Genomic DNA, 11,508 nt, shown 5'->3' with positions numbered 1-11,508 from the left:
ATAAGAAGTCAAAGCTGTAGCTAGAGCATGTTTATTCGTACATTTAAGGGTATTGTAGTGATAGTCTTTTGATAGATTTATAATCAATCATCATGGCTGAATGTCATGGCAGGTTTGAAGTTGAAAGGCTTGCATTGAGCTAACAGCAGACGGCTCTCTATCAGATAACAGGGAGAGGAACCACACCATTCATAGTTGTGGTGTCACAGTGTGTGTGAGCGTGTGTGTTTGTAAAGTGACTAACACGCTTTGAGCGGGCCGGTGCCTGGAAGAAAAAGTCAACGGGTTTGTGGAATTTTGCTTTGGTGGCACAACTCTGATATGAGGTCACATTGGGCATTACTCATTAGGAGGGAATGCATTGTGTCTGTTTTTAAGACATGGCAGTTGTTCGCATCCGCGCTGCGCGCAGAATGAATGCAGGCCTTAGAAAGTTGACTTGTATTGGCTTCAGTGAACAATGTGAGCAACATAGTTTGTAGGACTTCAAACAGCTGTCTTTTATGACATGGATTAGAGGCACCTTAGTGGCTCAGAATTGAGGCAGAATACTTTATATGGGTTGTTACAAACATTAGTACTTAAAATGTAAATGATATTTAATAAATGTTTGGTAATGCCTGAAACTAATTTTGAAATAATTCAATAAAATAAAATTGTGCTTGTTTACATTTAAGTCATTTTAGTAGACACTCTCACCCAGAGCAACTTACAATCAGTTATAACAAAACAAGACGTCATGAGATGAAGTTAAGTGCAGCTTTAATCTATCAACTGGACTATCAAATAACCACTCAAAATATGGTGTCTATGGAAGTAAGATGACAGTAGGCCATAGACTATAGCAATAGGCACACAAACATCTAAACAGCTTTTTTTTGTACATGTAAGTTTCTGGTCATTTGCAATATTGACATGTTATTAGGTTATTTATTTGGTCTTAAACCCTTTAGAGTATCCAAACGTAATTGTAGCGTATTTACATTTACATAAAACACTTGATACGAATCAATCTTTCTCTCACCTATAGAGACAATTAAATCCCATGTCCATTGAGGAAGCATACGTAAAATATGTATAAAAAGTATAAATTTCTTAACACTGGTAAGTCTACCAGACCTAGCAAGTACACTATAGTACTGAAACACTGCCTTTAAATATCAGTAAATCTACAAACATGCAACTACATATTGTATTAATTGAATCCACATGGAAACACAACGACACAGTAATACTATCTTCTCTCAGCTAAGTCTTTAAAAAAAACTCAGTAACACTTTACTTGAACCCACGGTCATAACCATGTCATAATATGTCATAACAGCTGACATAACTTGTCATAACCTGTTATAATATGGTCATAACACTGTCATGACACATATATTTCAACCTGTTGTGACACATATTGCGTTATTTTATGGCTGGTTATGACACCTACATAATAGTGTCAAAACCCACAAAACCTACTACACAAGGTAAAAAATTCCATAACACCATAGCCTATGTGTCAACAGTATGTTTTTGTTATATATATATACACTGCTCCAAAAAAATAAAGGGAACACTTAAATAACACAATGTAACTCCAAGTCAATCACACTTCTGTGAAATCAAACTGTCCACTTAGGAAGCAACACTGATTGACAATACATTTCACATGCTGTTGTGCAAATGGAATAGACAAAAGGTGGAAATTATAGGCAATTAGCAAGACACCCCCAATAAAGGAGTGGTTCTGCAGGTGGTGACCACAGACCACTTCTCAGTTCCTATGCTTCCTGGCTGATGTTTTGGTTACTTTTGAATGCTGGCGGTGCTTTCACTCTAGTGGTAGCATGAGACGGAGTCTACAACCCACACAAGTGGCTCAGGTAGTGCAGTTCATCCAGGATGGCACATCAATGCGAGCTGTGGCAAAAGGTTTGCTGTGTCTGTCAGCGTAGTGTCCAGAGCATGGAGGCGCTACCAGGAGACAGGCCAGTACATCAGGAGACGTGGAGGAGGCCGTAGGAGGGTAACAACCCAGCAGCAGGACCGCTACCTCCGCTTTTGTGCAAGGAGGAGCAGGAGGAGCACTGCCAGAGCCCTGCAAAATGACCTCCAGCAGGCCACAAATGTGCATGTGTCTGCTCAAACGGTCAGGAACAGACTCCATGAGGGTGGTATGAGGGCCCGACGTCCACAGGTGGGGGTTGTGCTTACAGCCCAACACCGTGCAGGACGTTTGGCATTTGCCAGAGAACACCAAGATTGGAAAATTCGCCACTGGCGCCCTGTGCTCTTCACAGATGAAAGCAAGTTCACACTGAGCACGTGTGACAGACATGACAGAGTCTGGAGACGCTGTGGAGAACGTTCTGCTGCCTGCAACATCCTCCAGCATGACCGGTTTGGCGGTGGGTCAGTCATGGTGTGGGGTGGCATTTCTTTGGGGGGCCGCACAGCCCTCCATGTGCTCGCCAGAGGTAGCCTGACTGCCATTCGGTACCGAGATGAGATCCTCAGACCCCTTGTGAGACCATATGCAGGTGCGGTTGGCCCTGGGTTCCTCCTAATGCAAGACAATGCTAGACCTCATGTGGCTGGAGTGTGTCAGCAGTTCCTGCAAGAGGAAGGCATTGATGCTATGGACTGGCCCGCCCGTTCCCCAGACCTGAATCCAATTGAGCACATCTGGGACATCATGTCTCGCTCCATCCATCAACGCCACGTTGCACCACAGACTGTCCAGGAGTTGGCGGATGCTTTAGTCCAGGTCTGGGAGGAGATCCCTCAGGAGACCATCCGCCACCTCATCATGAGCATGCCCAGGCGTTGTAGGGAGGTCATACAGGCACGTGGAGGCCACACACACTACTGAGCCTCATTTTGACTTGTTTTCAGGACATTACATCAAAGTTGGATCAGCCTGTAGTGTGGTTTTCTACTTTAAGTTTGAGTGTGACTCCAAATCCAGACCTCCATGGGTTGATAAATTTGATTTCCATTGATCATTTTTGTGTGATTTTGTTGTCAGCACATTCAACTATGTAAAGAAAAAAGTATTTAAGAAGAATATTTCATTCATTCAGATCTAGGATGTGTTATTTTAGTGTTCCCTTTATTTTTTTGAGCAGTGCATATATTTCTTAATAAATTTAACATATTGAATTATCATTGTAATTGCACAAACATTGATGTCAGACATGCACCTACCCCAATGCTTTGTTGATGATGACTGGGATGAATGCAGGAGCAGATTTCAGGAGCAGATGACTGATGACTGATATAAGGGCATGTACGTGATAGGCCTATCTGCCTTATATGATTATGATGGTCATAATGCTTCTTGACAGTGTCATAAAGTGTATTTTCTTAGTCCAAGTAAAGTGACAAAGGATGGTCATAATGCTTCATGACAGTGTCATAAAGTGTATTTTCTACAAGTTATTTAAAGTATGATGAAAAAAAACATGACTAAAGGATTCATAACAACAACAAAATATTGAAGAAACAAACTTTCAAATGAAAGGAAACCTCTTGTCAGGGAAAAAATATTTTGAATAAATGTGGGTTGTGACCCTCTTATGTAGGTGTCATAATCAGCTGTTATGAGATATTATGACATGGTTATGACCTTGGTGTCAAGTATGTGTTACCAAAAAACTCATAGGCGAGAGCTGAAGCAGTGTGATAATGTGTTTACTGAGACGGTAAATAGCGTGCCATAAGTAGGTTCCTGCAGTGTAAAATCCGTCATTTACAACATGTTTTCTTCCAGAATTTCCTCACTAAAATCCAATTCATTGGCAACGGGTTCAAATCTGAATTTATTGTCATTGCATGACTTTAAAATGTCCTTCCTTCCTTGAGCATGGCTTTTGCTTGCTCTGTCTATAGGCAGGTGGATGATTTGAACTCATCTGGGACATCACTGTCCAGCTTACAGATGACCTTGTAGATTGCCTTCTTCCAAGAGGGGTCAGAATCTTTAGCAGTTGAAATGGCATTGAAAAACTCCTGAAGAGTAATTTCAGAAACCTCAAGGAATCTCTCAGGAACCTGTTGGTAGAGGGATCAAACACAATGTTGTGCTCAAAGTCAAGTATCATCATAATCACCTGCACTGGTAGCAACAAAAATCTAAGCCAACAGCTTAGATGTTGTGAGTGGCAAACCACTTTAGTAGATGGTAAGTGTGTTGTCTCATTGATTTACATTACTAGTGCTCTGTGTAACGTCTGCTTCCAACTCACACTCTCAAACACGTAGATCCCCTGAACGCAGCTCACTCTCCAGATCCCAATCCCCTTAATTCTGATCACCTGTTCATACACCTGTATGTCATTTACACACACTATTTAGTTAAGTTCTTTGCACCCCATCATTGTGAGGTATTTTTTGTTTTGATACACATTCTATTCGGAGCTCTGTTTATTTCTTTATTAGTCCTCCTGTGTATCGTAGTTTTTTGGCCAACTTCACTAACGACGCCTTTTTGCCTATTCCTTGCCTGTACTGTTTAGCCTATCAGATTTCCTGTTGTCAACCTCTTGCCTGATCTCCCGGACTACGTTATTAGCCTTTTCCCTGCCTGTACTGTTACTGTTTTGGAGTCCCTGTGTATGACCTTCTGCCTGTCCCTGGACAAAGCTACCTGCCTCTTCCTGTGGTCCTTTGCTAATAAACACCTGCGCTTAAAACCAGCTCTGTCTCCCATCGTCTTCATTACACTCTGAACCAACACTGTGGAACCCAGACCTACCAGCATGTTTTTCAAAAACGGACAGCTCCTTGTTCTCTGTCCTCTCTGTCCATTCCGAATCATTAGTCGTCTGTGGTGGGATTCTGCTTTGACTTTGCAGCCTTAAACTTAACGGTTCGGAAAGAACGAAAGCACCAAGCCTTCCCAGGAATTTCACTCTGCTCTCAACAAAGATCATCAGATCGAGGCTTGGATGTTGGGACAAGGATCTATCCGGTGCAATTATTTCCCATAGACCAGCTAACAGTCAAGTTGTTGGCATAACTTATTTTTCTTTGCCCTCATCTCCCAACAGAAAGCATCCCTGGGAAAGAAATGTATTGGTCCCAAGGTAAAGAAAATGGTCTCTGCTCTTTCCCACCAAACAGCTTTCTCCCTCGGAATTTACAGCGTCTTTCTCAGCATTCTGCATCAGTAGCAATCTGAGCCTCGCTCAGGCATACTGGTCCTCTAATCCCGAGTTGTTTTAGTGGGATTCATGCGGCTTCCTCTTCCCACAGTTTGATAACGCATCGCTCTAGAGTTTAGATAATGGCTGTGAAGCCACAGGTGCAGAGTGACACATGGGTCAGGGCAAGGACACGGTCATACGTGGCCGCAACCACAGAGGTAGGAGTTAGCTGACCAGACCAGAACCACAGAGGTAGGAGATAGCTGAACAGACCAGAACCACAGAGGTAGGTAATAGCTGACCAGACCAGAACCACAGAGGTAGGAGATAGCTGACCAGACCAGAACCACAGAGGTAGGAGATAGCTGACCAGACCAGAACCACAGAGGTAGGTAATAGCTGACCAGACCAGAACCACAGAGGTAGGTAATAGCTGACCAGACCAGAACCACAGAGGTAGGAGATAGCAGACCAGACCAGAACCACAGAGGTAGGAGATAGCTGACCAGACCAGAACCACAGAGGTAGGAGATAGCTGACCAGACCAGAACCACAGAGGTAGCTGACCAGACCAGGAACATTTAACACCCATGTTTCTGTGAGGAGTTCTCTGATATGCTAATGAAGGTGTATTACATTTATATTACATCACACACACAATATATCACATTCATACCAAAACAACTGTATTGTTTAGCTCACTTTAATACAAATTGTAGTTTCCAATTGTTTCTCTCAGGACAAAAAACACAGAATTGGCTGTATAAACTGAGGAGTGCTGATGAAAGCAGAATGAACACACTGTTCCCATACATAAACATAATTCACTCAATTTACTTTGGAAAGGGAGGGTGTTTTAATGTAATATCTAATGATTTAAAAGTCATGGAAAAACTTTGAGAAGCTTATATACAGTATATAGTTACATTGGATACCAGGGGAGGAGCTGACCATATGGTAAGATACAAGTATTTTGACTTACCTGGAAGTCATTGGCTTTGTTGTAGTGCATGTTGAGGGCTCTGAACAGCTCAGAGTCTCTGCTGATGGACATGTCTTTCACGTCCGTGACGCCGTCCACTATGGCCTGGCGGGCAAACTTCTCCATCTGGATGTAGTAAAACTCCCGGAAGTTACTGAACCATTTGATGAGCTGAGAGGTGATGCAGCGATTGAACTGGGGACACAAGGTTAACAACAAGTTTGAGAAGATGGCCTGATTTTGTCATTATCAACCAAATCATGATAAACTTGATATCAAGATGTTTGGGGAAAAAAACGGTAATATTTATTTTTCATTATTGACTCGTAAAACCTTCCACAAGATAATAAATGTATGTATGGATTGTATGTTTTGCCTTGGTCTGTCATTTTATTCAATGTTAATTACTCTGATCTTTTGCCACCAATTTACTGAATGAAAAAAACATCTGTCAAAGCTATGTATTTCTAAACTCAGTCTTGACATTAGCCTTCTTATTCTATCTTTTCATCCAGAGAAGAAGAAAGAAAAGCACCCAAGGGCTGGGCAGTCGTTTCTTTTCTCTGGTGTTTTCGGACGGTGAGAAAGCCGCAGAGCAGTGTCAGGACAGAAGGAAGCTTCCCTCTCAATGACTCTGCCTGATTGGATTGATACAGACACCAGGATTAGAACTGTCTTTTGTTCAGTGCCACTTCCCACCACAGGGTCGTGGGCAAGGAGGAGACGCAGTGGGCTGCTGGCTGCAGGTCTCCCCCATGACCTTAGGGGTCAGACAGAGTAGTGAGGAGGCCTGGGCCAGACACGGACAGGCTCCAGTAGAACATGTCCCAGCCATGGTGGAAGGAGAGGAGACATACAGGGCACACAGACATATGGTATATCATGGTTAGGCCCAGAGCTCGTCTCACAGTCTGCCTGCCTGCATTTTAAAAACCTGCCCTGTGTTGACGCCAAATGACAGTGGCTTTATTACAGAGGCTTTTGTCACTCCATTTGCTGACTGGAGTGGCTTTTAAAATAAATAATGCCTCTCTATCTCCCTGGCCTATGCCCCAGGACATGCTACTGGCTTAACAGCTTTGTTTTTCTAAACCGTGTATTCTTTTGTTTCCTTCCTCCAACCCACTTCTCATTCTGTCCCAAAAATACATCCATAAGTATTCTATAGGCAAATATGGTGAACGTATAACAAACTATTAATTCTAACAGTGAATACTATCATGTTAAATAATAATGTGATTGCTTACCTTGACATCTGGAAAGAAGGTTTTCAGCACGTTGGAGCTGGGGTAACGGGTGTAGAAGAACATCAGCTTAGCTTTCTTCAGATGGTTGGGGGTTAGGCCTTGCTGGATGTGTCAATGTGTTAAGTACTTTCAGTCAATCACAATACAGTTCAAATACAATGTTCAAAGTGTTAATGGGCTAGAATACTAGGTTGCTTCTGTCTCCAGTTAAAATGGATGACACTAAATAACAGCTCTGCGGTAACCAGGAAGTCAATAATGACCCTACAACAATATTCATTAGATTAGGGATTTAATTAGTGACTGCGGCTCTGTTGCAGCTATTTCATTGTATTAAACTAATCAAATGTTTAACATTTAAAAATAATTTTTTGTCACTGCATTGGTATTTTCATAAATTATATTTTACATCATCCCTGTGAACTTTAAAAGAATAGTAGTTTGGGAGGAACAATTTAGTCTTATTAAATTAAATACATCATGTAACAAATAAAATAGCTCATATTTCAACGGAACTTTTCTATGCATCTAGATCTTTAGAGGCCTTTCTCTCTGTAGCCCAAAGCCACGCCTTAGGTAATAGTTTTCAGCAGGTCACAGCACACCATACATTTATTAGGGAATCCTACTTTGAAATAAGGAAGTTGGAATGAAAGATTGATGAGAAATTGTTCAAAGAGAACCGTATCTCTTTACACAGTAAAGATAAAACATATCTTGAGAGGGAGATGATAATATTCTTCTCCAGATACCTACAACCAAGGACAATGACCACTTCGGAGCTGTTAAGGATCTTCACATAACTTTGAGTTGTTCAGTAGCTTAAATAAATATCACACAGGAGCTGCCTTACAACAGTTTACCTGTCATGTCTCTATAACATATTAGATTTTTGAAAAATGATCCCACTTTTTTTTTTTTATGATCCAAATGTGTTTTCTGTAATAGTGATTATGAACATAATTATTATTACGCTGCTTATGATAATGTTATTATATTAATAATTATCATTATAGTTATCATAATCATAGAATTCATTATAATAAAATGCAGAGTGGTGTGGCTGAAAACATTCTCACTGGATTATATTTCTTGGATTGCTTGTCTCTTATTTTGCAAAAACATTATTTATAAAATGTACGCATTCATGTACTTTATAAATCTATATATTTTTTTATGGCTGTGTATGTATGCTCAAGAAGACAAGTGTTCTGCTAGGGAGGCACTTCTGCTTTCCACAGGCACTCAGCTCTGACCTTTCAGATACACCCCTATCGCACTGATGATAGAGAAATATATTCTGCACCTTTTCAAGTCCGAAAAAACACTGTTTCCTGGACAGAAACTGGTGCTTTCTCTGCCTTTGAAAATGGGCTTTTGTTCCTGACAATTCTTATCAAAGCCTTGTATTCCTTTTTATTTGTCTTTTTCTAGACTTAAAGTCATTACTCTGCTCAGATTAAAGAAGATGCTATAATTTTCTTTGTGGTTAGCGAGATCAAAGAAAATAAACATTTCCTTGAAGTCTGTTTTACTGGAATTGCTCGTGCTGCAATGAACCTCCACAAGTCTTTGTTCAACTGGGAAGGCAAAACACAGGGAGTTTGAATACTGAGGTACTGGATGCTAAGGTATATATCAGATAACAAAATATTACTAAACATTTAGGATTCAGTGTGTATGTGATGCTCTATAGGCTATCTTAGTGGGAAAAAATATAATACCATTTTATTCATACAGCCATTAATTATATAAAATCCTATGCAATTATAGAGGTTAACTGGGACACTATGAGAGTAAGAGATTTTCCAGGCCAGTAAAAGGATATATTGAGAGACATGTAGGAGTTTCTCTCTGCTATGCTCTGCAGGTCCCCACACTCCATCTTGACATGAGGGTGACACAGACTGTCCACAGTCACTGGACCCAGGCCTGATGGGTGACGGTGGTGGGCCAGGTGGCTGGATGTGACTTTGGACCTCATGACGATGGCATCCCAGGGTAGGTCCACCGAGTTTGGTGAGGTTCTGTCCATGGATGGGGGCATGCATGGGAGACCTCCGAAGTTAGTGTTGGGTCCGTATTTGAGGAGGTGTTCCAGCATTTGACTGTCATGGAGAGGTGTGCTGTAGTTGAACTGGAATGGAGACTGGTGTAAGGGATAGGGCCTCTTCACCGTCGGGGTAACAGAGCTAAGCTGGCTCAGGGGCGGCTTACGGACCACTAGAGACAGAGCTTCGGTCTGATCCTCAGGACTGCAAGCCTCACTTCTCTCATAGTACTCTAGAGCCTTTGGTTTGACTGGCTCCTCAGTGTGTGATTGCTCCTGGTTACAGGGTACCTGGCTCTTCCTCTCAGCTCCCATAATGACGTGCTCCAGAGTGTGACACATACGCTGATGAGATGACTGGTTGAGCCCCGTGGAGGAGAGTTTCTTGAACACCCTATCTACACTGTCACTCACCGCTTTGGAGAGCTCATGCTTCAGAGTCTCCTGTAGGTTTTTGCCTCCCCTTTGATGTGTCAGATTACTTCTGTCTGTCTTCACTCTGTCCTTACAGCCCCCTTTACCACTGTCATGCTTCCTCTCTAACTCCTCATCCATGTTTATACGGAACATGAGCCCAGACTCTTTGCTTGGTGTGGTGTCATCATTTTCAGCAGGGCTGGCTGTGCCTGTGTCATCTCTGTCTTCGTGCACAACGTCTTCCTGGTTGTAAACCTGTAAGAACTTATCCTGGAGCTGTCTCAGGATTCTCTGCATGCTCTGGAGCTGCACCTTCAGCTTGTGGCACTCTTCATCCTTACTGCTGCTGATGCTACTGCTGCCTCTGTTAGCTGGAGCTGCCGCATTGAGACTGTGCTCCTGATGCTGGGGGAGCATCTGTTTACGTTTGTTCTCACTGTAGGCCTCTCTAGCATCCCTGGTGTCTGACTCAGCCCTTTCACTGTCCCCATGGAGCCTACTGTTGGGAGACCCCGCCATGCCTCGGATGATGTTCTCCACACGGGCACGCTTGGCCTGGAGGTGATCACTCAGGGGCCTGTCCTCCTCAGGGCTGACCCTGGTCGAGAGGTGCCTGCCTGGGGCTGCAGACTCTGCCGCACTGTCCTTGGACGAGACACTGCTCTGGTCCTCCTGACTGGAGTCAGCCATTGTGGAGCTGGACACAGTCGATGTGGGTAGGTAGAAATGGCTTTCGTCCAGAGCCTTCTTGTTGTGGATGGTTTTGCGCAGGAGGTGAGAGATGATGGATCCATTGGAGTATGAAATTAGAGGCTCATCGTACATGTTTCTACGGAAGCAGGGGATCATGAGCCCAGCCCTGTTATCCTCCAGACCACCGTCACTGGGGTTGTGCATGTTCTGGTCAGGGAGGCTCAGGTTCATGCTCACTGTGCAACCTTTTTACTAGCTGTGTCAGGACACCTTGGAGTGAGTCAGTATGAGATGACTGGACCTCAGACTGCTCTCAAAAAAGTAAGGGGAAAAAAGGAATATACCGTAAATATCTCATTCTGTACAGTATCTATACTACAATATATATGTGAACAGTATAGCACACTTAACAATATTTTTGATTCGTATGGTTATGTTTTGGGGAAAGTAGAAAGCACAAGTGCAAGTTAAACATTCAAAACATAGAGCAGAGGACTTGCACCAGAACACTTCGGCTACTAAATGTTAGTTGACAGCTCTCCCTCATTTCTCTACTAAATGTTAGTAGACAGCTCTCCCTCATTTCTCTACTAAATGTTAGTAGACAGCTCTCCCTCATTTCTCTACTAAATGTTAGTAGACAGCTCTCCCTCATTTCTCTACTAAATGTTAGTAGACAGCTCTCCCTCATTTCTCTACTAAATGTTAGTAGACAACTCTCCCTCATTTCTCTACTAAATGTTAGTAGACAGCTCTCCCTCATTTATCTACTAAATGTTAGTTGACAGCTCTCCCTCATTTCTCTACTAAATGTTAGTAGACAGCTCTCCCTCATTTCTCTACTAAATGTTAGTAGACAGCTCTCCCTAATTTCTCTACTAAATGTTAGTAGACAGCTCTCCCTCATTTCTCTACTAAATGCCACTTAGATTCAATCAACTCTGTTGAATATAATTTATGTAATCATGGTGGGAAACAATAATC

At 42.4% G+C, this 11,508-nt stretch overlaps 1 protein-coding gene across 1 annotated transcript; it reads right to left on the bottom strand.

Annotated features, from left to right (window-relative positions):
• Nucleotides 1-834: 834 nt before the first annotated feature.
• On the bottom strand, nt 835-10,822 carry LOC129811662 (prospero homeobox protein 1-like). Its single transcript, XM_055863143.1, has 4 exons — nt 9,195-10,822; nt 7,365-7,474; nt 6,118-6,312; nt 835-4,041 (listed from the first exon to the last, which is right to left on the bottom strand). The coding sequence occupies exons 1-4, from the start codon at nt 10,753-10,755 to the stop codon at nt 3,874-3,876; spliced, it is 2,034 nt and encodes a 677-aa protein (XP_055719118.1). The 5' UTR covers nt 10,756-10,822; the 3' UTR covers nt 835-3,873.
• Nucleotides 10,823-11,508: the final 686 nt, after the last annotated feature.

The sequence above is a fragment of the Salvelinus fontinalis genome, chromosome 15 (genome assembly GCF_029448725.1).
Source record: "Salvelinus fontinalis isolate EN_2023a chromosome 15, ASM2944872v1, whole genome shotgun sequence".
NCBI lineage: Eukaryota > Metazoa > Chordata > Actinopteri > Salmoniformes > Salmonidae > Salvelinus > Salvelinus fontinalis.
The sequence above is the reverse complement of the archived record's forward strand: the minus strand, read 5'-3'. Positions and strand labels throughout refer to the sequence as shown.

Coding starts and splice junctions, on each gene's coding strand:
- LOC129811662 (XM_055863143.1), bottom strand. CDS start 10,755: ATGAACCTGAGCCTCCCTGACCAGAACATGCACAACCCCAGTGACGGT. Junction 7,475..9,194: donor AAACTCCTACATGTCTCTCA/ATATATCCTTTT, acceptor TAACACATTGAC/ACATCCAGCAAGGCCTAACC. Junction 6,313..7,364: donor CCTTCTTTCCAGATGTCAAG/GTAAGCAATCAC, acceptor TTGTGTCCCCAG/TTCAATCGCTGCATCACCTC.